Source organism: Pelodiscus sinensis, chromosome 22 (assembly GCF_052426305.1).
Source record: "Pelodiscus sinensis isolate ZL-2025 chromosome 22, ASM5242630v1, whole genome shotgun sequence".
In the NCBI taxonomy this organism is placed as follows: domain Eukaryota; kingdom Metazoa; phylum Chordata; order Testudines; family Trionychidae; genus Pelodiscus; species Pelodiscus sinensis.
Window position 1 is genome coordinate 27006472 of NC_143073.1, and position 27296 is coordinate 27033767.

At 71.9% G+C, this 27296-nt stretch overlaps 1 protein-coding gene across 2 annotated transcripts in view; it reads left to right on the forward strand.

Moving 5' to 3' along the window:
• Positions 1 to 4818: 4818 nt before the first annotated feature.
• Positions 4819 to 27296, forward strand: part of ATP1A3 (ATPase Na+/K+ transporting subunit alpha 3) — a 38834-nt gene continuing 16356 nt past the window's right edge. Inside the window, exons 1-11 of one of the 2 annotated variants that reach the window (XM_089772305.1) lie at positions 4819 to 4979; positions 11301 to 11426; positions 12812 to 12871; positions 12993 to 13196; positions 16069 to 16182; positions 16949 to 17083; positions 17495 to 17612; positions 18231 to 18499; positions 18793 to 18991; positions 22013 to 22122; positions 26301 to 26435. In XM_089772305.1, coding sequence (XP_089628431.1) covers positions 4974 to 4979; positions 11301 to 11426; positions 12812 to 12871; positions 12993 to 13196; positions 16069 to 16182; positions 16949 to 17083; positions 17495 to 17612; positions 18231 to 18499; positions 18793 to 18991; positions 22013 to 22122; positions 26301 to 26435 — 1476 coding nt within the window. In that variant the 5' untranslated portion in view covers positions 4819 to 4973. The remainder of the gene's footprint in view (positions 4980 to 11300; positions 11427 to 12811; positions 12872 to 12992; positions 13197 to 16068; positions 16183 to 16948; positions 17084 to 17494; positions 17613 to 18230; positions 18500 to 18792; positions 18992 to 22012; positions 22123 to 26300; positions 26436 to 27296) is intronic. The other variant, XM_089772306.1, reaches the window with a different exon arrangement.

The window sequence follows — 27296 nt, forward strand, 5'->3', positions numbered from 1 at the left end:
GCAGGGCTGGGGGTCGCGAGCGGGGGGCACTGGCGGGGGGCAGGGCTGGGGGTCGCGAGCGGGGGGCACTGGCGGGGGCAGGGCTGGGGGTCGCGAGTGGGGGGCAGGGCTGGGGGTCGCGAGCGGGGGGCACTGGCCGGGCCATTTCCAGGCTGTATCGGCGGGAGCCGGGGCTCATCCCAGACGCGCCCTGCCCCCGACCCCCGGGACCCCCCATCTTGGGCCGCCTGGGGAGAGAACCCGGGAGCCCCACGCGGGGCCCCACTTGCTGGGCGCCCCCTGGTGGAGAGATCTGGGCCTTGCTCCGCACCCGGCTGTCAGTCAACGGCTGCCATGGAAACCGGACCTGACATCACCCTCGGGGTGCCAAGCAGAACCTGAAGCCGTGAGAAGGAAAATCCCCTTGTGCCCCCAGCCCCGCCCCCAGCCCCGCCCCCCAGCTCGGCCCAGTCCTGCCCCCAGCCCTGCCCCCCAGTTCTGTCCTCTGGTCCTGCCCCCAGCCCTGGAGCCGAGCCCTGCCCCCCTGCCCAGCCCAGCCCTGCCCCACAGTCCCACCCCGCAATCCCACCCCTCAGCCCCGCTTCACAGCCCAGAGACAGATGGGGGACAGTGGGAAGCTGCGCCGGGGGGGCTGCAGGGAGCGCAGGGCGGAGAGGCAGGGAGGCCGTGCCGGGGGGAGCGGAGGGGTCGGGGCTGTGCCTGGGGGGCAGAGGGGGTGAAGGGCGAGGAATGGGGTGGGGGGCCTGTGCCGGCTGGGGTGGAGGGGGCGGGGGGCTGTGTCTGGAGGAGATGGAGGGCAGGGAGTGAGGGGCTGAGAAGGGCAGGAGCACTGTGCCTGGGGGGGCGGAGGAGGCGGGGAGGCTGTGTCTGGGGGGGCAGAGGGCTGGGATGGGGGGCTGGGGTGTGGGGCGGAGGGGGCGGGGGCTGTGCCTGGGGGAGGCAAAGGGCTGGGCTGGGGGGCTGGGAGTGGGGGGCGGAGGGGGCGGGGGCTGTGCCTGGGGGAGGCAAAGGGCTGGGCTGGGGGGCTGGGAGTGGGGGGCGGAGGGGGCGGGGGCTGTGCCTGGGGGAGGCAAAGGGCTGGGCTGGGGGGCTGGGAGTGGGGGGCGGAGGGGGCGGGGGCTGTGCCTGGGGGCGCCACGCGTTGCTGTCCGGCACCCCAAGGACGGGCCAAGGTGAACGCAGCGCGGAGACACAAGCTGGGGGGGGGGGCTCGTGCAGGCCCCGGTCCCCCCATCGCTGCTCCCGCCCCCCGCCGAGCGTTAAACGGGCCCACGGCCCCAACCCCGCAGCGGCAGCAGAAGCCGGGTCCGGCCGGGGGCTCAGGGACCCCCCGCCGGGCCAAGCTCGGAGCGCGCGGGAGCCTGGCCCGGACGGAGCTGTCCGCTCAGCACCGCAGCCTGCACGGCCATGGCCCCGTTCACCGGCCGGGCTGCGGGGCAGGGCTGGGGGCAGGGGGTGAGGGGCGGGAGTGGGGGCAGGGCTGGGGGCAGGGGGTGAGGGGCGGGAGCGGGGGCAGGGCTGGGGGGCAGCGCTGGGGGGCAGCGCTGGGGGCAGGGGGTGAGGGACGGGAGTGGGGGCAGGGCTGGGGGCAGGGGGTGAGGGGCGGGAGCGGGGGCAGGGCTGGGGGGCAGCGCTGGGGGGCAGCGCTGGGGGCAGGGGGTGAGGGACGGGAGTGGGGGCAGGGCTGGGGGCAGGGGGTGAGGGGCGGGAGTGGGGGCAGGGCTGGGGGGCAGCGCTGGGGGCAGGGGGTGAGGGACGGGAGCGGGGGCAGGGCTGGTGGCAGGGCTGGGGGCAGGGGGTGAGGGGCGGGGGCAGGGCTGGGGGGCAGCGCTGGGGGCAGGGGCTGCGGGCGGGAGCGGGGGGCAGGGCTGGGGGCAGGGGGTGAGGGGCGGGAGTGGGGGCAGGGCTGGGGGCAGGGGGTGAGGGGCGGGAGTGGGGGCAGGGCTGGGGGGCAGCGCTGGGGGCAGGGGGTGAGGGACGGGAGTGGGGGCAGGGCTGGGGGGCAGCGCTGGGGGCAGGGGGTGAGGGACGGGAGCGGGGGCAGGGCTGGTGGCAGGGCTGGGGGCAGGGGGTGAGGGGCGGGAGCGGGGGCAGGGCTGGGGGCAGGGGCTGCGGGGCGGGAGTGGGGGCAGGGCTGGGGGGCAGCGCTGGGGGCAGGGGGTGAGGGACGGGAGCGGGGGGCAGGGCTGGGGGCAGGGGGTGAGGGACGGGAGCGGGGGGCAGGGCTGGGGGCAGGGGCTGCGGGCGGGAGCGGGGGGCACGGCCCGAGCGGGTGGGGCGGGGGAGGAGGTGGGACGTGGCGCCGGGGAGCCCGGGCTGCGGGCAGGTTCCCCTCCAGGGGTCAGTGGGGGGCACGGGGGGGCTCAGCCGCCCCTGGGGGCGGACTGGGAGGAAGATGCCCCTGGCCGGCCCTGGGGGGAGGGGGCAGCGTTGGCTGGTGGGCGGGCGCCCCTGCCCTGCCCCGTGCGACCCGCGACCCCCCAGGCTGCGGGCTGGGGAGCTCCCTGGCCCCTCCCCCATCGATGCGGTCACCCTTGCTACCGTGGAAACCTTCTTTCCGTTGCCATGGCAATGGAGCGGTGGCCGCCTCTCCGTCGCCCGGCTGCGCCGTTGCCATGGGGATACTGGCGAGGGATGCTGCAGCGGAGACACGGACCGGGAATTCCCCCCCCCCCCGCAGTCTGTGGTGCGGCGGCGGGAGAGGGGGGGGGAGAGGCTGGCGCCATGCTCGGGGTTTGCCCCCCATGGGGGAGGACGCGGCGGGCGAAGAAACGTTCCCTGAGAAGCCCGGATCCACACGCACTGTTCACTCCGGTCCCTAACGATGGCCGCACACCTGCTCTGTCCGTGATTCAAGGGCAGGTTCTCCCCCCCTCCCCGGCCCCCAACCCCGGCCGTGCCCCCCACTGAAAGGTGTGGCGCGCTGAGAGAGGCAGAGGCGGGGCGGTGTGAAATGGTGTTGCGGGGATGGTTGTGTTTCAGTGTGCACGGGGCACTTGGGAAGGTCCGGGGCATGTGTTTGCACAGGGTGGGTGCGGTTGTGTTGGTGGGTGTCTGACGGGTCGACTTGCGGGTGTGTGTATTGGGGTTGAATGAGAATTTGCGTGTGTGTGAAATGGGACGTGTGGGGGTGTTACACTGGGGGGTATATCGCTGTGACGGGATTCGGGGAGTGTTGGGTGTGTTGGAGTGTGAGTGTCGGTGGTTCACGGGCTGTGTGTGTATTGGGATGTGTTGGGCGTCTTGTGTGTGTGTCAGGGTATGGAGTGTGTGTGTTGGGCTGGGTAAAGGGTGTGTTGGGGGTTGTGGCTGCGATCCGTGTGGGGGCGTTGCGTGTGTGTGTGTGTGTGTGTGTGTGTGTGTGTGTGTGTGTGTGTCAGGGTGTGGAGTGTGTGTGTTGGGCTGGGTAAAGGGTGTGTTGGGGGTTGTGGCTGCGATCCGTGTGGGGGCGTTGCGTGCGTGTGTGTGTGTGTGTGTGTGTGTGTGTGTGTGTCAGGGTGTGGAGTGTGTGTGTTGGGCTGGGTAAAGGGTGTGTTGGGGGTTGTGGCTGCGAACCGTGTGGGGGCGTTGCGTGCGTGTGTGTGTGTGTGTGTGTGTGTGTGTGTGTGTGTGTTGGCGGTTGTGCGATGGGGCGTTGTGCAGGCTGTGCCCCCTTCTATGGACACCCCCTCACCCAGTTGCATCTTCTGTTGTCGAAGGGGAGGAACGTGGGGCGTCACCTCCCTGAACCCTGAGATTGGGCCCCTCACCCCGCAGACTCCCCTCCCCGTCCCCGCAGGCCCCCCCGCCCGTAATATGGGCAGGCGGGGTTCTGGGGTTCACAGAGGCCATGCTGGGGGTGAACTGAAGGCCTTGGGGGCCGTGGAGCTGCGGGCTGTCTTGGGGTGCGCTGTGTGGGCGGGGGCTGCGATATTTGGTGAAACTCGAGGTTGAGGGATTTGAGTTATGGGGTTGGGATTTTGGAGGTTCCCCGAGTGTGGGGTAAGGGTAGATTTCTGGGGGTAAGGCTGTTTTGGGGGGCTGTGGGCTGGGGCTGTTTTGGGGGGCTGTGGGTTAGGGCAGTTTTTTGGGGCTGTGAGGTTGGTGGCCGAGGACTGTTTTGGGGGGCTGTGGCCTGGGGCTGTTTTGGGGGCTGTGGGTTAGGGCAGTTTTTTGGGGCTGTGAGGTTGGTGGCCGAGGACTGTTTTGGGGGGCTGTGGGCTGGGGCTGTTTGGGGGGGCTGTGGGTTGGGGCAGTTTTTGGGGCTGTGAGGTTGGTGGCCGAGGACTGTTTTGGGGGGCTGTGGGCTGGGGCTGTTTTGGGGGGCTGTGGGTTGGGGCAGTTTTTTGGGGGGCTGTGAGGTTGGTGGGAGAGGACTGTTTTGGGGGGCTGTGGCCTGGGGCTGTTTTGGGGGGCTGTGGGTTAGGGCAGTTTTTTGGGGCTGTGAGGTTGGTGGCCGAGGACTGTTTTGGGGGGCTGTGGCCTGGGGCTGTTTTGGGGGCTGTGGGTTGGGGCAGTTTTTTGGGGGGCTGTGAGGTTGGTGGGAGAGGACTGTTTTGGGGGGCTGTGGCCTGGGGCTGTTTTGGGGGCTGTGGGTTAGGGCAGTTTTTTGGGGGGCTGTGAGGTTGGTGGACGAGGACTGTTTTGGGGGGCTGTGGGCTGGGGCTGTTTTGGGGGCTGTGAGTCAGGGTTGTTTTGGGGAGCTCTAGGTTTGGGGCGCTCTGCGGGGCGCTCTCCATCCCCAGCCCCGTAGCCCCCCCCCCCCCAGAAGGTGAATCCGCAGTAACGGGGGCGGGGCCTGTCTCTGGGTGGAGGGGCCAGGGCGCTGATTGGCTGCCGCAGCAGCCCGGGCACAGACAGCAGCGCCGGCAGCTCGCGGGGCTCGGCCAGTCCGACGAGCCTGGCAGCCGAGCGCGTCCGCCCAGCGCCCAGTGTCCGTCTGTCCGTCTGCGGAGCGCCCCGATCGGCCGGGCTGAGACCCCCCCACCGCCGACATGGGGGTAGGCACCGCGGGGGGGGGGGAGTGCAGGCTGCGCCCTGCGGGCGCCAGCGAATGTGCAAATAGGGGAGTGCAAGGGGGCCGCTCGTGCGTGTGCAAATGCGTGTGAGACACGGGCCAGGCGCGCGTGAGGGTCTGTGCGCGTGCAAATGGCTCCCTGGCTCTGCGCCGGGCTCGCGCGTGTGGATGCGCGCGCGTGTAAGCTGCGTATGTCTCTGCTGGCGGGACACTGCGTGTGCGGGCAAGGTGTGCCCCCAAACCCGTGCAGGGCGTGGGGGTGCCCGTGTGTGCGCGTGCAAAGTGTGCCCCCAAATCCCTGCAGTGTGTTTCCATGTATTTGCAGTGTGTGTGCGCGCGCAGAGCCTGTGCGTGTGTGAAGGGTGTATGTATTCGGGGTGTGTGCGCGCGCATTGTGCGTGCAAGGTGTGTGTGTGCAGGGTGTGTATGTGCGCAGTGTGTGTGTGCAGGGTGTGTATGTGCGTAGTCTGCATTCAGGGTGTGTGTGTGCGCAGTGTGCGTGTGCGTGCGTGCAGGGTGTATGTGCGGAGTGTGTGTGTGTGTGTGCGGGCAGGGTGTGTGTGTGTGTGCGGGCAGGGTGTATGTGCGGAGTGTGTGTGTGTGTGTGCGGGCAGGGTGTGTGTGTGTGTGCGGGCAGGGTGTGTGTCCGTCTGTCTGTCCCCCTGGGCCCCTCCCCACACAATAACCTTCCAGTCTCCTCTGCCAGGCCCGGACGCCCCCCCCCCCCCCCCCCCGAGTGTTTCCAGACTTGTCTGTGATAAGCGCCTGTCTCTGCTTTTGGCTCCTGGCACGTGGGGGGGGGGGCAAAGGGGGGGCTGGGCGGGTTACTGCAGGGTGGGAACTGCCTGGCTGGGGGGGATGGGCAGGACCTGGGGGTTCGCGGGATCCGGATGGGGAAAGAGCAGAAAATGGAGGAGAAGGGGGGGGGCTGCGGTCTCTGCATCCCCCCCCCCGCCTTGGGGATGCGCCTGGACAGCGGGGGGGGGGGGGGGATAGCGACGCCCCCCTCAATACCGCTCATTAATCCGCTAATTAATCCCTCGGTTCATCCTCCCCGCGGGGGGAGCCCCCCTCAGCCTGGGGGGCCCGGGGCGGGCGGGCCAGGCGGGGGCGGGGCCGCATATGGCTCCAGGCTCCCGGCTTAATCCGCCGGCTGGCGGGGGGGGGGGGGGGACATCAAAGCGGCGCCGCCGATGCAGCAGCTGCAACCTTGGCTGGCGCGGGAAGGGGAGAGCGGGGGAGGGGCGCGGGGGGAGGGGCCGGGGGCTGCCCCCCCCATGGCGCCGCCTCCCCCAGTTGAAGCGTGGACGCGCCTCCGGGTCTCGGGCGCGTCTGAGTCATTGGGGGGCTGCTGCTTCCGGCCTTGCGCCCCGGCTCTGGGGCCGATGCCAGCGCCCCCGCGTGTAACGGGGGTTCCTGAGCCCCCCTCCGGAAATCAAAGGGCCCAGAGGGAGGCGCTTAGATCGGGATTGTGGGGCGCTCCGGCCCCGGGGGGGTTGTAAAGACGCAATGGGGGGGTTGTGGGGGCAATGGAGGGAGGGTTATAGGGTGCTCCGGCTGGGGGGGCTTGTGCGGGCAGTGGGGGGGGTTGTAGGGCGCTCCGGCTGGGGGGGCTTGTGCGGGCAGTGGGGGGGGGTTGTAGGGTGCTCCGGCTGGGGGGGCTTGTGCGGGCAGTGGGGGGGGTTGTAGGGCGCTCCAGCTGGGGGGGCTTGTGCGGGCAGTGGGGGGGGTTGTAGGGCGCTCCGGCTGGGGGGGCTTGTGCGGGCAGTGGGGGGGGGTTGTAGGGCGCTCCGGCTGGGGGGGCTTGTGCGGGCAGTGGGGGGGGTTGTAGGGCGCTCCGGCTGGGGGGGCTTGTGCGGGCAGTGGGGGGGGGGTTGTAGGGCGCTCCGGCTGGGGGGGCTTGTGCGGGCAGTGGGGGGGGGTTGTAGGGTGCTCCGGCTGGGGGGGCTTGTGCGGGCAGTGGGGGGGGTTGTAGGGCGCTCCGACTGGGGGGGCTTGTGCGGGCAGTGGGGGGGTTGTAGGGCGCTCCGACTGGGGGGGCTTGTGCGGGCAGTGGGGGGGGGGGTTGTAGGGCGCTCCGGCTGGGGGGGCTTGTGCGGGCAGTGGGGGGGTTGTAGGGCGCTCCGGCTGGGGGGGCTTGTGCGGGCAGTGGGGGGGGGTTGTAGGGCGCTCCAGCTGGGGGGGCTTGTGCGGGCAGTGGGGGGGGTTGTAGGGCGCTCCGGCTGGGGGGGCTTGTGCGGGCAGTGGGGGGGTTGTAGGGCGCTCCGGCTGGGGGGGCTTGTGCGGGCAGTGGGGGGGGGTTGTAGGGCGCTCCGGCTGGGGGGGCTTGTGCGGGCAGTGGGGGGGGGGGTTGTAGGGCGCTCCGGCTGGGGGGGCTTGTGCGGGCAGTGGGGGGGGGTTGTAGGACACTCCGGCTCTGGAAGATTCTCACCATTTGCTGTTTCATGAACACCAGTGCACTGAAGGGGGGGGCTGCACCTTGCCCCCCCCCCACGCATTGTCGCCATCACAGCCCAGCTGTCCAGCTCAGCGGGGGAGCTGGGTCACACTCCCTGGGCTGCCTTGTGCCTGGGGGGGGCTCATCTGGGGGTGGGGACTGGTTCGCTGTGGGGGGTCCCTGTGTGCCCCTTCCCTGGGGCCAGAGCACCCCCACAACCTCCCCCCCCGCACTGCTGGGAGCCGAGGTTGCTGCAGTGTTGGCTCAGAGCCAGTGCAGCTCTTGCACCCCCCTTGGCCGCAGAGCTGCAGTGGGGGGGCCTCGGCAGGGGGGCAAGTGACCAGGCTCCCCTACGTCTTCACTGACCCCTCGAGCCACCCCCCAGAAGCGCCCCCCCCCACTGCCCCACTCTCACCTCCTCCCAGCAACACAACCCAGCACCCCCTCCTCCCCCGGACCCCCCGGTGGTTCCCCATACGGATCCTTAGTGGGGCCCCATCCCGGCCCCGGTTGAGGGGGGTAGAGGAGGCTGCCGGAGGGGGAGGTCCCAGAGCTGCAGAGAGCGGCTGCGCATGTGTGTGACTCACCTGGTGTGGACATGCCTGCGGATCTCCCCTGCCTGCCCCCCTGGCTCTGGGATGGGCTGCCTGCCCTGGTGGCTCCGGGATGGGCTGCCTGCCCCCCTGGCTCCGGGATGGGCTGCCTGCCCTGGAGGCTCCGGGATGGGCTGCCTGCCCTGGTGGCTCCGGGATGGGCTGCCTGCCCCCCTGGCTCCGGGATGGGCTGCCTGCCCTGGAGGCTCCGGGATGGGCTGCCTGCCCCGGTGGCTCCGGGATGGGCTGCCTGCCCTGGTGGCTCCGGGATGGGCTGCCTGCCCCGGTGGCTCCGGGATGGGCTGCCTGCCCCCGTGGCTCCGGGATGGGCTGCCTGCCCTGGAGGCTCCGGGATGGGCTGCCTGCCCCGGTGGCTCCGGGATGGGCTGCCTGCCCCCGTGGCTCCGGGATGGGCTGCCTGCCCTGGTGGCTCCGGGATGGGCTGCCTGCCCCCCTGGCTCCGGGATGGGCTGCCTGCCCTGGTGGCTCCGGGATGGGCTGCCTGCCCCGGTGGCTCCGGGATGGGCTGCCTGCCCTGGAGGCTCCGGGATGGGCTGCCTGCCCTGGAGGCTCCGGGATGGGCTGCCTGCCCCCCTGGCTCCGGGATGGGCTGCCTGCCCTGGAGGCTCCGGGATGGGCTGCCTGCCCCCCTGGCTCCGGGATGGGCAGCCTGCCCCCCTGGCTCCGGGATGGGCTGCCTGCCCTGGAGGCTCCGGGATGGGCTGCCTGCCCCCCTGGCTCCGGGATGGGCTGCCTGCCCCCCTGGCTCCGGGATGGGCTGCCTGCCCTGGAGGCTCCGGGATGGGCTGCCTGCCCCCCTGGCTCCGGGATGGGCTGCCTGCCCCCCTGGCTCCGGGATGGGCTGCTTGCCCCCCTGGCTCCGGGATGGGCTGCCTGCCCCAGGAGTTCTGGGCGAGCCTGGAGCCCTCAGGGAGCCACACAGCAGCCGGGCCATGGTGGGCCTGTCACAGAAGCCAGAAGCCTCGTCCCAGTGCCCCTCAGTATCCCCGGCTGGCTCCATCTTCCGGCTGGGGGTTCCCTCTGTCCTGGGTTGCCCACCCCCACTAGGCAGCAACACAAAGAGCAGGAGGAAACTGAGGCACATCCACTTCCTGCAAATCCAACTGAAAAGTCCCATTTTGATACAGTGTGTGTGACAGTGTGTGTGGAGTGTGAGAGACACTGTGTGTGTTGAGAGACACACCATGCGTGTGTGTGCGCATGTGCGCACGCTGAGAGATACACAGTGATGTGAAAGACTGTGAGTGTGTTGGGACACTGAGGTGTGAGAGACGGTGTGTGTGTTGGAACACTGTGTGTGTGATGACAGGCGCACACTGTGAGGTGTGAGAGGCAGTGAGTGTGTTGGGACACTGTGTGTGTGTTGACAGGTGCACACTGTGAGGTGTGAGAGGCGGTGAGTGTGTTGGAACACTGTGTGTGTGATGACAGGCGCACACTGTGAGGTGTGAGAGGCGGTGAGTGTGTTGGGGCACTGTGTGTGTGTTGACAGGCGCACACTGTGAGGTGTGAGAGGCGGTGAGTGTGTTGGAACACTGTGTGTGTGTTGACAGGCGCACACTGTGAGGTGTGAGAGGCTGTGAGTGTGTTGGGACACTGTGTGTGTGATGACAGGCGCACACTGTGAGGTGTGAGAGGCGGTGAGTGTTGGGACACTGTGTGTGTTGACAGGCACACACTGTGAGGTGTGAGAGGCGGTGAGTGTGTTGGAACACTGTGTGTGTGTTGACAGGCGCACACTGTGAGGTGTGAGAGGCGGTGAGTGTGTTGGGGCACTGTGTGTGTGTTGACAGGCGCACACTGTGAGGTGTGAGAGGCGGTGAGTGTTGGGACACTGTGTGTGTTGACAGGTGCACACTGTGAGGTGTGAGAGGCAGTGAGTGTGTTGGGACACTGTGTGTGTGTTGACAGGCGCACACTGTGAGGTGTGAGAGGCGGTGAGTGTGTTGGAACACTGTGTGTGTGATGACAGGCGCACACTGTGAGGTGTGAGAGGCGGTGAGTGTGTTGGAACACTGTGTGTGTGATGACAGGCGCACACTGTGAGGTGTGAGAGGTGGTGAGTGTGTTGGGACACTGTGTGTGTGATGACAGGCGCACACTGTGAAGTGTGAGAGGCGGTGAGTGTGTTGGGGCACTGTGTGTGTGTTGACAGGCGCACACTGTGAGGTGTGAGAGACGGTGCGTGTGTTGGAACACTGTGTGTGTGTTGACAGGCGCACACTGTGAGGTGTGAGAGGCGGTGAGTGTTGGGACACTGTGTGTTGACAGGTGCACACTGTGAGGTGTGAGAGGCGGTGAGTGTGTTGGGACACTGTGTGTGTGTTGACAGGCGCACACTGTGAGGTGTGAGAGGCGGTGAGTGTGTTGGAACACTGTGTGTGTGTTGACAGGCGCACACTGTGAGGTGTGAGAGGTGGTGAGTGTGTTGGGGCACTGTGTGTGTGATGACAGGCGCACACTGTGAGGTGTGAGAGGCGGTGAGTGTGTTGGAACACTGTCTGTGTGATGACAGGCGCACACTGTGAGGTGTGAGAGGTGGTGAGTGTGTTGGGGCACTGTGTGTGTGATGACAGGCGCACACTGTGAGGTGTGAGAGGCGGTGAGTGTGTTGGAACACTGTGTGTGTGATGACAGGCGCACACTGTGAGGTGTGAGAGGTGGTGAGTGTGTTGGGACACTGTGTGATGACAGGCGCACACTGTGAAGTGTGAGAGGCGGTGAGTGTGTTGGGGCACTGTGTGTGTGTTGACAGGCGCACACTGTGAGGTGTGAGAGGCGGTGAGTGTGTTGGGACACTGTGTGTGTGTTGACAGGCGCACACTGTGAGGTGTGAGAGACGGTGAATGTGTTGGGGCACCGTGTGTGCATTCAGTTCTCTCTGCTGCCTGGGCTGGGGTGTGTGTGGAGCCCTGTTTTGTACCCGGGAAGGGGGCGGGTATTTATGGGGCCCCTGCTGGGGGGAGCAGGCTGGCGGGGGTGAGGGAGGAGCCTCCCCCCCCAGGGGCTGACCCCTTCCCCCGCATCTCTGGAGCCGCACTGCCCCCAGGAACCACACGGCGGCTCGGCCACAGGCACATTCGTGGGGAGAGCCCGGGGCCCCCAGCTGCCTGCTGCTCCCCCTCCAGCCTGAGAGCCCCCCAACATAGGGGCAGGGGGGCAGAGGGGAGGCAGGGGGCAGGCCCCAGGGCAGAGGGAGGGGCACCGGGATGGGCGAGCGCCCAGGCCTGGCTGACGCCCCGGCCCCCCCCAGTATGGCCGCTCAGACAGCTACCGCGTGGCCACCACGCAGGACAAGGACGAGAAAGAGTCGCCCAAGAAAGGCAGCAAAGAAGCCAAGACGAGAGACCTGGATGATCTCAAGAAGGAAGTGGCCATGGTGCGTGTGGGGGGCTGGCTGGAGGGAAGGGCGGGCTCTGGCTGGGCGGTGTGGGGGGGGCTATGTCTGGGGGGAATGGGGGGCAGTGGCTGGGGGAATGGGGGGGGCTCTGGCTGTGGGGAATGGGGGGCAGTGGCTGGGGGGAATGGGGGGCTCTGGCTGGGTGGAATGGGGGACAGTGGCTGGGGGAATGGGGGGCTCTGGCTGTGGGGAATGGGGGGCAGTGGCTGGGGGGAATGGGGGGCTCTGGCTGGGGGGAATGGGGGGCAGTGGCTGGGGGAATGGGGGGCTCTGGCTGTGGGGAATGGGGGGTACCTGGCTGGGGAATGGGGGGGCAGTGGCTGGAGGGAATGGGGGGCTCTGGCTGGGTGGAATGGGGGGCAGTGGCTGGGGGAATGGGGGGGCTCTGGCTGTGGGGAATGGGGGGGCAGTGGCTGGGGGGAATGGGGGGCTCTGGCTGGGGGGAATGGGGGGTACCTGGCTGGGGAATGGGGGGGCAGTGGCTGGGGGAATGGGGGGCTCTGGCTGGGTGGAATGGGGGGCAGTGGCTGGGGGAATGGGGGGCTCTGGCTGTGGGGAATGGGGGGCAGTGGCTGGGGGGAATGGGGGGCAGTGGCTGGGGGATTGGGGGGGCTCTGGCTGGGGGGGGGGGCTCTGGCTCTGGCTGTGGGGAATGGGGGGCAGTGGCTGGGGGGAATGGGGGGCTCTGGCTGGGGGGAATGGGGGGTACCTGGGGGGAATGGGGGGCAGTGGCTGGGGGAATGGGGGGCTCTGGCTGGGTGGAATGGGGGGCAGTGGCTGGGGGAATGGGGGGGCTCTGGCTGTGGGGAATGGGGGGGCAGTGGCTGGGGGGAATGGGGGGCAGTGGCTGGGGGATTGGGGGGGCTCTGGCTGGGGGGAATGGGGGGCAGTGGCTGGGGGAATGGGGGGCTCTGGCTGGGGGGAATGGGGGGCAGTGGCTGGGGGGGGGGGGCTCTGGCTGGGGGGAATGGGGGGCAGTGGCTGGGGGAATGGGGGGCTCTGGCTGGGGGGAATGGGGGGCAGTGGCTGGGGGAATGGGGGGCTCTGGCTGGGGGGAATGGGGGGCAGTGGCTGGGGGAATGGGGGGCTCTGGCTGTGGGGAATGGGGGGCAGTGGCTGGGGGGAATGGAGGGGCTCTGGCTGGGGGGAATGGGGGGCAGTGGCTGGGGGAATGGGGGCTCTGGCTGTGGGGAATGGGGGGCAGTGGCTGGGGGGAATGGGGGGCTCTGGCTGGGGGGAATGGGGGGCAGTGGCTGGGGGATTGGGGGGGCTCTGGCTGGGGGGGATGGGGGGGCAGTGGCTGGGGGAATGGGGGGGCAGTGGCTGGGGGGGCGCTCTCTCATTCTTTTTCTCCTGTCTGTCAGACTGAGCACAAAATGTCCATCGAGGAAGTGTGCAGGAAATACAACACGGACTGTGTGCAGGTGAGCCCCCCCGCCTGCTCCCGGGACCCTCTGGGGCGTGAGCCCCGGCAGCAGAGGCAGGGAGCCTATGAAGGGGGCTGGGCTAATTGGGGGGGTCTCATCTCCCCTCCCCCTCCCCCAGGGCCTGACCCACAGCAAAGCGCAGGAGATCCTGGCCCGGGACGGCCCCAACGCCCTGACGCCCCCCCCCACCACCCCCGAGTGGGTCAAGTTCTGCCGCCAGCTCTTCGGGGGCTTCTCCATCCTGCTGTGGATCGGCGCCATCCTCTGCTTCCTGGCCTACGGCATCCAAGCCGGGACCGAGGACGACCCGGCCAACGACAACGTGAGGGGGGGGAGGGCACGAGGGGTCTGAGTAGGGGGAGGACAGGGGAGGGGGCACACACGAGGAGGGGTCTGAGTGGGGGGAGGACAGGGGAGGGGGCACACACGAGGAGGGGTCTGAGTAGGGGGAGGACAGGGGAGGGGGCACACACGAGGAGGGGTCTGAGTAGGGGGAGGACAGGGGAGGGGGCACACACGAGGAGGGGTCTGAGTGGGGGGAGGACAGGGGAGGGGGCACACATGAGGGAGGGCAGGAGGGGTCTGAGTAGGGGGAGGACAGGGGAGGGGGCACACACGAGGAGGGGCAGGAGGGGTCTGAGTGGGGGGAGGACAGGAGAGGGGGCACACATGAGGGAGGGCAGGAGGGGTCTGAGTAGGGGGAGGACAGGGGAGGGGGCACACACGAGGAGGGGCAGGAGGGGTCTGAGTGGGGGGAGGACAGGGGAGGGGGCACACACGAGGGGGGGCAGGAGGGGTCTGAGTGGGGGGACGACAGGGGAGGGGGCACACACGAGGGGGGGCAGGAGGGGTCTGAGTGGGGGGAGGACAGGGGAGGGGGCACACACGAGGGGGGGCAGGAGGGGTCTGAGTGGGGGGAGGACAGGGGAGGGGGCACACACAAGGGGGGGCAGGAGGGATTTGAGTGGGGGGAGGACAGGGGAGGGGGCACACACGAGGGAGGGCAGGAGGGGTCTGAGTGGGGGGAGGACAGGGGAGGGGGCACACACGAGGAGGGGCAGGAGGGGCCTGAGTGGGGGGGGGAGGACAGGGGAGGGGGCACACACGAGGGGGGGCAGGAGGGGTCTGAGTGGGGGGAGAGGACAGGGGAGGGGGCACACACGAGGAGGGGCAGGAGGGGCCTGAGTGGGGGGGGAGGACAGGGGAGGGGGCACACACGAGGAGGGGCAGGAGGGGTCTGAGTGGGGGGAGGACAGGGGAGGGGGCACACACGAGGGGGGGCAGGAGGGGTCTGAGTGGGGGGACGACAGGGGAGGGGGCACACACGAGGGGGGGCAGGAGGGGTCTGAGTGGGGGAAGGACAGGGGAGGGGGCACACACGAGGGGGGGCAGGAGGGGTCTGAGTGGGGGGACGACAGGGGAGGGGGCACACACGAGGGGGGGCAGGAGGGATTTGAGTGGGGGGAGGACAGGGGAGGGGGCACACATGAGGGAGGGCAGGAGGGGTCTGAGTAGGGGGAGGACAGGGGAGGGGGCACACACGAGGAGGGGCAGGAGGGGTCTGAGTGGGGGGAGGACAGGGGAGGGGGCACACACGAGGGGGGGCAGGAGGGGTCTGAGTGGGGGGACGACAGGGGAGGGGGCACACACGAGGGGGGGCAGGAGGGGTCTGAGTGGGGGAAGGACAGGGGAGGGGGCACACACGAGGGGGGGCAGGAGGGGTCTGAGTGGGGGGACGACAGGGGAGGGGGCACACACGAGGGGGGGCAGGAGGGGTCTGAGTGGGGGAAGGACAGGGGAGGGGGCACACACGAGGGGGGGCAGGAGGGGTCTGAGTGGGGGAAGGACAGGGGAGGGGGCACACACGAGGGGGGGCAGGAGGGGTCTGAGTGGGGGAAGGACAGGGGAGGGGGCACACACGAGGGGGGAAGGAGGGGTCTGAGTGGGGGGAGGACAGGGGAGGGGGTACACACGAGGGAGGGCACGAGGGGTCTGAGTGGGGGGAGGACAGGGGAGGGGGCACACACGAGGGAGGGCACGAGGGGTCTGAGTGGGGGGGAGAACGGGAGGGGGCACACACGAGGGGGGGCAGGAGGGGTCTGAGTGGGGGGAGGACAGGGGAGGGGGCACACACGAGGGGGGGCAGGAGGGGTCTGAGTGGGGGGAGGACAGGGGAGGGGGCACACACAAGGGGGGGCAGGAGGGATTTGAGTGGGGGGAGGACAGGGGAGGGGGCACACACGAGGGAGGGCAGGAGGGGTCTGAGTGGGGGGAGGACAGGGGAGGGGGCACACACGAGGAGGGGCAGGAGGGGCCTGAGTGGGGGGGAGGACAGGGGAGGGGGCACACACGAGGGGGGGCAGGAGGGGTCTGAGTGGGGGGAGAGGACAGGGGAGGGGGCACACACGAGGAGGGGCAGGAGGGGCCTGAGTGGGGGGGAGGACAGGGGAGGGGGCACACACGAGGGGGGGCAGGAGGGATTTGAGTGGGGGGAGGACAGGGGAGGGGGCACACACGAGGGAGGGCAGGAGGGGTCTGAGTGGGGGGGAGAACGGGAGGGGGCACACACGAGGGGGGGCAGGAGGGGTCTGAGTGGGGGGAGGACAGGGGAGGGGGCACACACGAGGGGGGGCAGGAGGGGTCTGAGTGGGGGGAGGACAGGGGAGGGGGCACACACGAGGGGGGGCAGGAGGGGCCTGAGTGGGGGGGAGGACAGGGAAGGGGGCACACACGAGGGGGGGCAGGAGGGGCCTGAGTGGGGGGGAGGACAGGGGAGGGGGCACACACGAGGGGGGGCAGGAGGGGCCTGAGTGGGGGGGAGGTCAGGGGAGGGGGCACACACGGGGGGGCAGGAGGGGCCTGAGTGGGGGGGAGGACAGGGGAGGGGGCACACACGAGGGGGGGCAGGAGGGGTCTGAGTGGGGGGGAGGACAGGGGAGGGGGCACACACAGGGGGGGCAGGAGGGGCCTGAGTGGGGGGGAGGACAGGGGAGGGGGCACACACGGGGGGGCAGGAGGGGTGAAGAACTGGCCCAGCCTGGCTGGGGGCAGTTGGGGTAGGTTGGGGCGGGAGGGAGGGGCAGGCAGGACACATGACGGGCAGGGGAGGGGAGACAGGCTGGGGTTGGGATGTGGGGGAGGGGAGGCTGGGGGGGCAGGGGCCCCCCGGCAGACACTGGCTCTCCTCCCCCCAGCTCTACCTGGGCATCGTGCTGGCCGCCGTGGTCATCATCACCGGCTGCTTCTCCTACTACCAAGAGGCCAAGAGCTCCAAGATCATGGAGTCCTTCAAGAACATGGTGCCCCAGGTGAGGGGGGTGGGCTGGGGACACCCTGCTCCCCACACGGCCCCTCCCCCTGAGGACCGCGTTCGGCGGGGGGCGAGGGCAGTGGGGCCGGGACTTCCTGGGTTAGGGGCAGCAGGGCCGGGAACTGCTGGTTGGGGGGCCACAGGGCGGGGGGTTGCTGCTGAGGGCCTGGGGGCAGCAGGGCCGGGGGCTGCTGGTTGGGGGGCCACAGGGCGGGGGGTTGCTGCTGAGGGCCTGGGGGCAGCAGGGCCGGGGGCTGCTGGTTGGGGGGCAGCGGGGCCAGGGGCTGCTGGTTGGGGGGCAGAGGGGCTGGGGGCTGCTGGTTGGGGGGCAGTGGGGCCGGGAGCTGCTGGTTGGGGGGGCAGCGGGGCCGGGAGCTGCTGGTTGGGGGGCAGTGGGGCCGGGAGCTGCTGGTTGGGGGGCCACAGGGCTGGGGGCTGCTGGTTGGGGGGCCACAGGGCGGGGGGTTGCTGCTGAGGGCCTGGGGGCAGCAGGGCCGGGGGCTGCTGGTTGGGGGGCAGCGGGGCCAGGGGCTGCTGGTTGGGGGGCAGAGGGGCTGGGGGCTGCTGGTTGGGGGGCAGTGGGGCCGGGAGCTGCTGGTTGGGGGGGCAGCGGGGCCGGGAGCTGCTGGTTGGGGGGCAGTGGGGCCGGGAGCTGCTGGTTGGGGGGCCACAGGGCTGGGGGCTGCTGGTTGGGGCAGCGGAGCGGAGGAGCGCGCTGGGGGTCAGGACCCAGATCTCCCCTGCCCCCTGCCCCCTGCCCCCAGCAAGCCCTGGTGATCCGGGAGGGGGAGAAGATGCAGCTGAACGCGGAGGAGGTGGTCGTGGGGGACCTGGTGGAGGTGAAAGGGGGCGACCGCGTCCCAGCCGACCTGCGCATCATCTCGGCCCACGGCTGCAAGGTGAGCGCCCTGTTCCCCCCCCCGCACCGTGCCGCGCTAGCCCCGCCCTGCTCCTCCATGGCCCCTCCCCGCCCCTTCATAGCCCCGCCCCTCCCCGCTCCTCCATGGCCCCGCCCCGCCCCTTCATAGCCCCTCCCCGCTCCTCCATGGCCCCTCCCTGCCCCTCCATGGCCCCGCCCCGCTCCTCACTAGCCCCGCCTCTCTTATCTAGACTCGCCCAGCTCCTCCATGGCCCCGCCCCCGCTCTTCCATGGCCCCGCCCCTGCTCCTCCCCCAACTCCGCCAGCCCCGACCCAGAAACCCACCCACTCATCCTGCCCACGTCCCAAACCCCCCCTTGCCCGGCTCCCATCCCCCTGGGGCCCCCGCCTGCCATACCCCGCTCTGACCCCCGTGGCTCCGCCCCCCCAGGTGGACAATTCCTCCCTGACAGGCGAGTCGGAGCCTCAGACCCGCTCCCCCGACTGCACCCACGACAACCCACTGGAGACCCGCAACATCACCTTCTTCTCCACCAACTGCGTGGAGGGTGAGCCCTGGCCACAGGCTGTGGGGGGAGGGAGGGGGGACGCCGGTGGGGTGGAGTGAGGGGTGGCAGTGGGGGGGCTACGGGCCAGAGGGAGGGGCGGCAGGGAGGCTGTGGGCCGGAGGGAGGGGGGCCGGGGGGCCGCGGGCTGTAGGGAGGGGGGCTGCGGGCCGGAGGGAGGGGCGCTGGGGGGCCGGAGGCCAGAGGGAGGGGTGCCGGGGGCTGCGGGCAGGAGGGAGGGGGGCCGCGGGCCAGAGGGAGGGGTGCTGGGGGGCCGCGGGACGGAGGGAGGGGCCGTGGGCAGGGAGGGGCGCTGAGGGCTGTGGGCTGGGGGGAGGGGCGCCGGGTGGCCGGGGGCCGGAGGGAGGGGCGCCGGGGGGCCGCGGGCTGGGGGGAGGGGTGCCGGGGGTCTGGGGGTCGGAGGGAGGGGTGCCGGGGGCCGCGGGCCGGGGGGAGGGGTGCCGGGGGTCGGGGGGAGGGGTGCCGGGGGCCGCGGACTGGGGGGAGGGGCGCTGGGGGGCTGGGGGCCGGGGGGCGGGGTGCCGTGGGTCTGGGGGCCGGAGGGAGGGGTCGTGGGCAGGGAGGGGCCGTGGGCCGGACTGAGGCCCCTCCGCCCCCCAGGCACGGCGCGCGGGGTGGTGATCGCCACGGGCGACCGCACTGTGATGGGGCGCATCGCCACGCTGGCCTCGGGGCTGGAGGTGGGCAAGACGCCGATCGCGGTGGAGATCGAGCACTTCATCCAGCTGATCACGGGCGTCGCCGTCTTCCTGGGCGTCTCCTTCTTCGTGCTCTCCCTCATCCTGGGCTACAGCTGGCTGGAGGCCGTCATCTTCCTCATCGGCATCATCGTGGCCAACGTGCCCGAGGGGCTGCTGGCCACCGTCACGGTAGGTGCCGCCGGCCCCGCCCCCGCCCCGCCCCCCGCAGTGACCGGGCTGCCCGGGTGGAGCTGGCTCCCGCATGGCCGAGGGGTGGGGGTGTTTGCCTGGGGAGCGCAGGGTGGTGGGTTCGAGTCCTGCCCGCCCCGCGAGCGGCCGGAAAACCGACAGGCTGCCCCGGGGTGGAGCTGGGGAGCTGGCGAGGGAGGGGCCCGGGAGGAGGGCTGGGGGTGTCCGGGAGGGAGGGGGGTCCGCTGGGCAGGCCAGGCTGAGGCTGGGCCCTGTGGCCTCCCTGCCCCCAGGTCTGCCTGACGCTGACGGCCAAGCGCATGGCGCGCAAGAACTGCCTGGTGAAGAACCTGGAGGCGGTGGAGACGCTGGGCTCGACCTCCACCATCTGCTCCGACAAGACCGGCACCCTGACCCAGAACCGCATGACGGTCGCCCACATGTGGTTCGACAACCAGATCCACGAGGCTGACACCACCGAAGACCAGTCTGGTGAGGAGTGGGGGATAGAGGGCAGTTGGGGGGACAGAGTATTGGGGGGGGGCAGCGCGGGGGGCAGAGTGTGGGGGGCAGCACAGGAGGCTGGGGGGTAGAGGGCAGTTGGGGGGGCAGCGCGGGGGGCAATGTGGGGAGCAGAGCAGGGGCGCGGGGTCCAGCTCCGGGGGCCGGGGCGCAGTGTGGGGAGCAGAGCAGGGGCGTGGGGTCCAGCTCAGGGGGGCGGGGGGCAATGTGGGGAGCAGAGCAGGGGCGCGGGGTCCAGCTCAGGGGGCCGGGGCGCAGTGTGGGGAGCAGAGCAGGGGCGTGGGGTCCAGCTCAGGGGGGCGGGGGGCAGTGTGGGGAGCGGAGCAGGGGCGCGGGGTCCAGCTCCGGGGGGCGGGGGGCAGTGTGGGGAGCGGAGCAGGGGCGCGGGGTCCAGCTCCGGGGGGCGGGGGGCAGTGTGGGGAGCGGAGCAGGGGCGCGGGGTCCAGCTCCGGGGGCCGGGGGGCAGTGTGGGGAGCGGAGCAGGGGCGCGGGGTCCAGCTCCGGGGGGCGGGGGGCAGTGTGGGGAGCGGAGCAGGGGCGCGGGGTCCAGCTCCGGGGGGCGGGGGGCAGTGTGGGGAGCGGAGCAGGGGCGCGGGGTCCAGCTCCGGGGGGCGGGGGGCAGTGTGGGGAGCGGAGCAGGGGCGCGGGGTCCAGCTCCGGGGGGCGGGGGGCAGTGTGGGGAGCGGAGCAGGGGCGCGGGGTCCAGCTCCGGGGGGCGGGGGGCAGTGTGGGGAGCGGAGCAGGGGCGCGGGGTCCAGCTCCGGGGGGCGGGGGGCAGTGTGGGGAGCGGAGCAGGGGCGCGGGGTCCAGCTCCGGGGGGCGGGGGGCAGTGTGGGGAGCGGAGCAGGGGCGCGGGGTCCAGCTCCGGGGGCCGGGGGGCAGTGTGGGGAGCGGAGCAGGGGCGCGGGGTCCAGCTCCGGGGGGCGGGGGGCAGTGTGGGGAGCGGAGCAGGGGCGCGGGGTCCAGCTCCGGGGGCGGGGGGCAGTGTGGGGAGCAGAGCAGGGGCGCGGGGTCCAGCTCCGGGGGGCGGGGGGCAGTGTGGGGAGCAGAGCAGAGCAGGGGCGCGGGGTCCAGCTCCGGGGGGCGGGGGGCAGGGTGCTGCAGCAGGACGCAGGGGCGCGGGGTCCAGCTCCGGGGGGCGGGGGGCAGTGTGGGGAGCAGAGCAGGGGCGCGGGGTCCAGCTCCGGGGGGCGGGGGGCAGTGTGGGGAGCGGAGCAGGGGCGCGGGGTCCAGCTCCGGGGGCGGGGGGCAGTGTGGGGAGCAGAGCAGGGGCGCGGGGTCCAGCTCCGGGGGGCGGGGGGCAGTGTGGGGAGCAGAGCAGAGCAGGGGCGCGGGGTCCAGCTCCGGGGGGCGGGGGGCAGGGTGCTGCAGCAGGACGCAGGGGCGCGGGGTCCAGCTCCGGGGGGCGGGGGGCAGGGTGCTGCAGCAGGACGCAGGGGCGCGGGGTCCAGCTCCGGGGGGCGGGGGGCAGTGTGGGGAGCAGAGCAGGGGCGCGGGGTCCAGCTCCGGGGGGCGGGGGGCAGGGTGCTGCAGCACGACGCAGGGGCGCGGGGTCCAGCTCCGGGGGGCGGGGGGCAGGGTGCTGCAGCAGGATGCAGGGGCGCGGGGTCCAGCTCCGGGGGGCGGGGGGCAGTGTGGGGAGCAGAGCAGGGGCGCGGGGTCCAGCTCCGGGGGGCGGGGGGCAGTGTGGGGAGCAGAGCAGGAGCGCGGGGTCCAGCTCAGGGGGCCGGGGGGCAGTGTGGGGAGCAGAGCAGGGGCAGGGGGGTCCAGCTCCGGGGGGCGGGGGGGCGGGGGGCAGTGTGGGGAGCAGAGCAGGGGCGCGGGGTCCAGCTCAGGGGGCCGGGGGGCAGTGTGGGGAGCAGAGCAGGGGCGGGGGGTCCAGCTCCGGGGGGCGGGGGGCAGTGTGGGGAGCAGAGCAGGAGCGCGGGGTCCAGCTCCGGGGGGCGGGGGGCAGTGTGGGGAGCAGAGCAGGGGCGCGGGGTCCAGCTCCGGGGGGCGGGGGGCAGGGTGCTGCAGCAGGACGCAGGGGCGCGGGGTCCAGCTCCGGGGGGCGGGGGGCAGGGTGCTGCAGCAGGACGCATGGGCGCGGGGTCCAGCTCCGGGGGGCGGGGGGCAGGGTGCTGCAGCAGGATGCAGGGGCGCGGGGTCCAGCTCCGGGGGCCGGGGGGCAGTGTGGGGAGCAGAGCAGGGGCACGGGGTCCAGCTCCGGGGGGCAGTGTGGGGAGCAGAGCAGGGGCGCGGGGTCCAGCTCCGGGGGGCGGGGGGCAGGGTGGGGAGCGGAGCAGGGGCGCGGGGTCCAGCTCCGGGGGGCGGGGGGCAGTGTGGGGAGCGGAGCAGGGGCGCGGGGTCCAGCTCCGGGGGGCGGGGGGCAGGGTGGGGAGCAGAGCAGGGGCGCGGGGTCCAGCTCCGGGGGGCGGGGGCCAGGGTGGGGAGCAGAGCAGGGGCGCGGGGTCCAGCTCCGGGGGGCGGGGGGCAGTGTGGGGTCCAGCTCCGGGGGCCGGGGGGCAGTGTGGGGAGCAGAGCAGGGGCGCGGGGTCCAGCTCCGGGGGGCGGGGGGCAGGGTGGGGAGCAGAGCAGGGGCGCGGGGTCCAGCTCCGGGGGGCGGGGGGCAGGGTGGGGAGCAGAGCAGGGGCGCGGGGTCCAGCTCCGGGGGGCGGGGGGCAGTGTGGGGAGCAGAGCAGGGGCGCGGGGTCCAGCTCCGGGGGCCGGGGCGCAGTGTGGGGAGCAGAGCAGGGGCGCGGGGTCCAGCTCCGGGGGGCGGGGGGCAGGGTGGGGAGCAGAGCAGGGGCGCGGGGTCCAGCTGCGGGGGGCGGGGGGCAGTGTGGGGAGCAGAGCAGGGGCGCGGGGTCCAGCTCCGGGGGGCGGGGGGCAGGGTGCTGCAGCAGGACGCAGGGGCAGTCTGGGAGTGGGGAGAGCTGGGGAGGCGCAGCCCTAGGGGGTCCTTGTGTCTGTGCCCCGGGTGCTGCTAACCCCCCCCCCCCCCCCCCCCAGGAACGGCCTTCGACAAGAGCTCCGCCACCTGGCTGGCCCTGTCCCACGTGGCCGGGCTCTGCAACCGCGCCGTCTTCAAGGGGGGGCAGGACAACGTGCCCATCCTCAAGGTGAGCCAGGGCCCAGGGAGACCCCCCCGAGCCAGCCGAACAGTAACTGCCCCCCCCCCCCACCCCCCCTTCTGCTGCCCGGCCCCTGGCGCTATCGCTCCCCAGTGAGTCCTGCCTGCCCCCCCCACAGGACAGTGCCCCATTGTGCCCCATGGAGGGGGGGGGAGGTAGGAATGGGGAGCCAGTGGGCAGGGGCCAGGAGGGGTCATGTCTAGCCCCCCGCAGCGGGACGTGGGGGGGCACCAGGGGGTTGCTGGGGATGCGGGGGGGCACCCCTTTACTAACCCCGCCCCGCAGCGGGATGTGGGGGGACCCAGCGGGTTTGCTGGGGATGTGGGGGGCACCCCTTTACTAACCCCCGCCCCACAGCGGGATGTGGGGGGGCACCAGGGGTTTGCTGGGGATGTGGGGGGGCACCAGGGGGTTTGCTGGGGATGTGGGGGGCACCCCTTTACTAACCCCCGCCCCACAGCGGGATGTGGGGGGACCCAGCGGGTTTGCTGGGGATGCGGGGGGCACCCCTTTACTAACCCCGCCCCACAGCAGGATGTGGGGGGACCCAGCGGGTTTGCTGGGGATGCGGGGGGCACCCCTTTACTAACCCCCGCCCCACAGCGGGATGTGGGGGGACCCAGCGGGTTTGCTGGGGATGCGGGGGGCACCCCTTTACTAACCCCGCCCCGCAGCGGGATGTGGGGGGCCACCAGGGGGTTTGCTGGGGATGTGGGGGGCACCCCTTTACTAACCCCCGCCCCACAGCGGGATGTGGGGGGACCCAGCGGGTTTGCTGGGGATGTGGGGGGCACCCCTTTACTAACCCCGCCCCGCAGCGGGACGTGGGGGGGCACCAGGGGGTTTGCTGGGGATGTGGGGGGCACCCCTTTACTAACCCCGCCCCGCAGCGGGATGTGGGGGCACCAGGGGGTTTGCTGGGGATGCAGGGGGCACCCCTTTACTAACCCCGCCCCGCAGCGGGATGTGGGGGGGCACCAGGGGGTTTGCTGGGGATGTGGGGGGCACCCCTTTACTAACCCCGCCCCGCAGCGGGATGTGGGGGCACCAGGGGGTTTGCTGGGGATGCGGGGGGCACCCCTTTACTAACCCCGCCCCGCAGCGTGATGTGGGGGGGCACCAGGGGGTTTGCTGGGGATGCGGGGGGCACCCCTTTACTAACCCCGCCCCGCAGCGGGATGTGGGGGGGCACCAGGGGGTTTGCTGGGGATGTGGGGGGCACCCCTTTACTAACCCCGCCCCGCAGCGGGATGTGGGGGCACCAGGGGGTTTGCTGGGGATGCAGGGGGCACCCCTTTACTAACCCCCGCCCCACAGCGGGATGTGGGGGGACCCAGGGGGTTTGCTGGGGATGCGGGGGGCACCCCTTTACTAACCCCCGCCCCGCAGCGTGATGTGGGGGGGCACCAGGGGGTTTGCTGGGGATGCGGGGGGCACCCCTTTACTAACCCCCGCCCCGCAGCGGGATGTGGGGGGGCACCAGGGGTTTGCTGGGGATGCGGGGGGCACCCCTTTACTAACCCCGCCCCGCAGCGGGATGTGGGGGGCACCAGGGGTTTGCTGGGGATGCGGGGGCACCCCTTTACTAACCCCCGCCCCGCAGCGGGATGTGGGGGGACCCAGGGGGTTTGCTGGGGATGTGGGGGGCACCCCTTTACTAACCCCCACCCCGCAGCGGGATGTGGGGGGGCACCAGGGGTTTGCTGGGGATGTGGGGGGACCCAGGGGGTTTGCTGGGGATGTGGGGGGGCACCAGGGAGTTTGCTGGAAATGCGGGGGGGCACCCCTTTACTAACCCCCGCCCCGCAGCAGGATGTGGGGGGACCCAGGGGGGATGCAGGGGGCACCCCTTTACTAACCCCCGCCCCGCAGCGGGACATGGGGGGCACCAGGGGGTTTGCTGGGGATGCGGGGGGCACCCCTTTACTAACCCCCGCCCCACAGCAGGATGTGGGGGGACCCAGCGGGTTTGCTGGGGATGCGGGGGGACACCCCTTTACTAACCCCCACCCCACAGCAGGATGTGGGGGGACCCAGCGGGTTTGCTGGGGATGCGGGGGGCACCCCTTTACTAACCCCCGCCCCACAGCGGGACGTGGGGGGACCCAGGGGGTTTGCTGGGGATGTGGGGGGGCACCCCTTTACTAACCCCCGCCCCACAGCGGGACGTGGGGGGACCCAGGGGGTTTGCTGGGGATGTGGGGGGGCACCCCTTTACTAACCCCCGCCCCGCAGCGGGATGTGGGGGGACCCAGGGGGTTTGCTGGGGATGTGGGGGGCACCCCTTTACTAACCCCCGCCCCGCAGCGGGATGTGGGGGGACCCAGGGGGTTTGCTGGGGATGTGGGGGGCACCCCTTTACTAACCCCCGCCCCGCAGCGGGATGTGGGGGGACCCAGGGGGGATGCAGGGGGCACCCCTTTACTAACCCCCGCCCCGCAGCGGGACATGGGGGGCACCAGGGGGTTTGCTGGGGATGCGGGGGGCACCCCTTTACTAACCCCCGCCCCACAGCAGGATGTGGGGGGACCCAGCGGGTTTGCTGGGGATGCGGGGGGACACCCCTTTACTAACCCCCACCCCACAGCAGGATGTGGGGGGACCCAGCGGGTTTGCTGGGGTTGCGGGGGGGCACCCCTTTACTAACCCCCGCCCCACAGCGGGACGTGGGGGGACCCAGGGGGTTTGCTGGGGATGCGGGGGGGCACCCCTTTACTAACCCCCGCCCCACAGCGGGACGTGGGGGGACCCAGGGGGTTTGCTGGGGATGTGGGGGGGCACCCCTTTACTAACCCCCGCCCCACAGCGGGACGTGGGGGGACCCAGGGGGTTTGCTGGGGATGTGGGGGGGCACCCCTTTACTAACCCCGCCCCGCAGCGGGATGTGGGGGGACCCAGCGGGTTTGCTGGGGATGTGGGGGGCACCCCTTTACTAACCCCCGCCCCGCAGCGGGATGTGGGGGGACCCAGGGGGTTTGCTGGGGATGTGGGGGGCACCCCTTTACTAACCCCCGCCCCGCAGCGGGATGTGGGGGGACCCAGCGGGTTTGCTGGGGATGCGGGGGGCACCCCTTTACTAACCCCCGCCCCGCAGCGGGATGTGGGGGGACCCAGCGGGTTTGCTGGGGATGTGGGGGGCACCCCTTTACTAACCCCGCCCCGCAGCAGGATGTGGGGGGACCCAGCGGGTTTGCTGGGGATGTGGGGGGCACCCCTTTACTAACCCCCGCCCCGCAGCGGGATGTGGGGGGACCCAGGGGGTTTGCTGGGGATGTGGGGGGCACCCCTTTACTAACCCCCGCCCCGCAGCGGGATGTGGGGGGACCCAGGGGGGATGCAGGGGGCACCCCTTTACTAACCCCCGCCCCGCAGCGGGACATGGGGGGCACCAGGGGGTTTGCTGGGGATGCGGGGGGCACCCCTTTACTAACCCCCGCCCCACAGCAGGATGTGGGGGGACCCAGCGGGTTTGCTGGGGATGCGGGGGGACACCCCTTTACTAACCCCCACCCCACAGCAGGATGTGGGGGGACCCAGCGGGTTTGCTGGGGTTGCGGGGGGGCACCCCTTTACTAACCCCCGCCCCACAGCGGGACGTGGGGGGACCCAGGGGGTTTGCTGGGGATGCGGGGGGGCACCCCTTTACTAACCCCCGCCCCACAGCGGGACGTGGGGGGACCCAGGGGGTTTGCTGGGGATGTGGGGGGGCACCCCTTTACTAACCCCCGCCCCACAGCGGGACGTGGGGGGACCCAGGGGGTTTGCTGGGGATGTGGGGGGGCACCCCTTTACTAACCCCGCCCCGCAGCGGGATGTGGGGGGACCCAGCGGGTTTGCTGGGGATGTGGGGGCACCCCTTTACTAACCCCCGCCCCGCAGCGGGATGTGGGGGGACCCAGGGGGTTTGCTGGGGATGTGGGGGGCACCCCTTTACTAACCCCCGCCCCGCAGCGGGATGTGGGGGGACCCAGCGGGTTTGCTGGGGATGCGGGGGGCACCCCTTTACTAACCCCCGCCCCGCAGCGGGATGTGGGGGGACCCAGCGGGTTTGCTGGGGATGTGGGGGGCACCCCTTTACTAACCCCGCCCCGCAGCAGGATGTGGGGGGACCCAGCGGGTTTGCTGGGGATGTGGGGGGCACCCCTTTACTAACCCCCGCCCCGCAGCGGGACGTGGCCGGGGACGCCTCGGAGTCGGCGCTGCTGAAATGCATCGAGCTCTCCTCCGGCTCCGTCAAACTGATGCGGGAGAGAAACAAGAAAGTGGCTGAAATCCCCTTCAACTCCACCAACAAGTACCAGGTACGGGCCCCCCGCGTACCCCTCAGCCCCCCTCTCAGCCCCCCGCGTGCCCCGCAGCCCCCCTCTCAGCCCCCCGCGTGCCCCCTCAGCCCCCCTCCTCAGCCCCCCGCGTGCCCCTCAGCCCCCCTCTCAGCCCCCCGCGTGCCCCTCAGCCCCCCTCTCAGCCCCCCGCGTGCCCCGCAGCCCCCCTCTCAGCTCCCCGCGTGCCCCGCAGCCCCCCTCTCAGCTCCCCGCGTGCCCCTCAGCCCCCCTCTCAGCCCCCCGCGTGCCCCCTCAGCCCCCCTCTCAGCCCCCCGCGTGCCCCGCAGCCCCCCTCTCAGCCCCCCGCGTGCCCCCTCAGCCCCCCTCCTCAGCCCCCCTCCTCAGCCCCCCACACTCCCTCGCCCTGCCCCTCAGCCCCCCTCCTCAGCCCCCGCACTCCCTCGCCCTGCCCCTCAGCCCCGCATCTCCCCACCCCCTCAGCCCCCCTCCTCAGCCCCCCGCACTCCCTCGCCCTGCCCCTCAGCCTCACATCTCCCCACCCCCTCAGCCCCCGGCACTCCCTCGCCCTGCCCCTCAGCCTCGCATCTCCCCACCCCCTCAGCCCCCCGCACTTCCTCGCCCTGCCCCTCAGCCTCGCATCTCCCCACCCCCTCAGCCCCCCGCACTCCCTCGCCCTGCCCCTCAGCCTCGCATCTCCCCACCCCCTCAGCCCCCCGCACTCCCTCGCCCTGCCCCTCAGCCTCGCATCTCCCCACCCCCTCAGCCCCCCACACTCCCTCGCCCTGCCCCTCAGCCCCCCTCCTCAGCCCCCGCACTCCCTCGCCCTGCCCCTCAGCCCCGCATCTCCCCACCCCCTCAGCCCCCCTCCTCAGCCCCCCG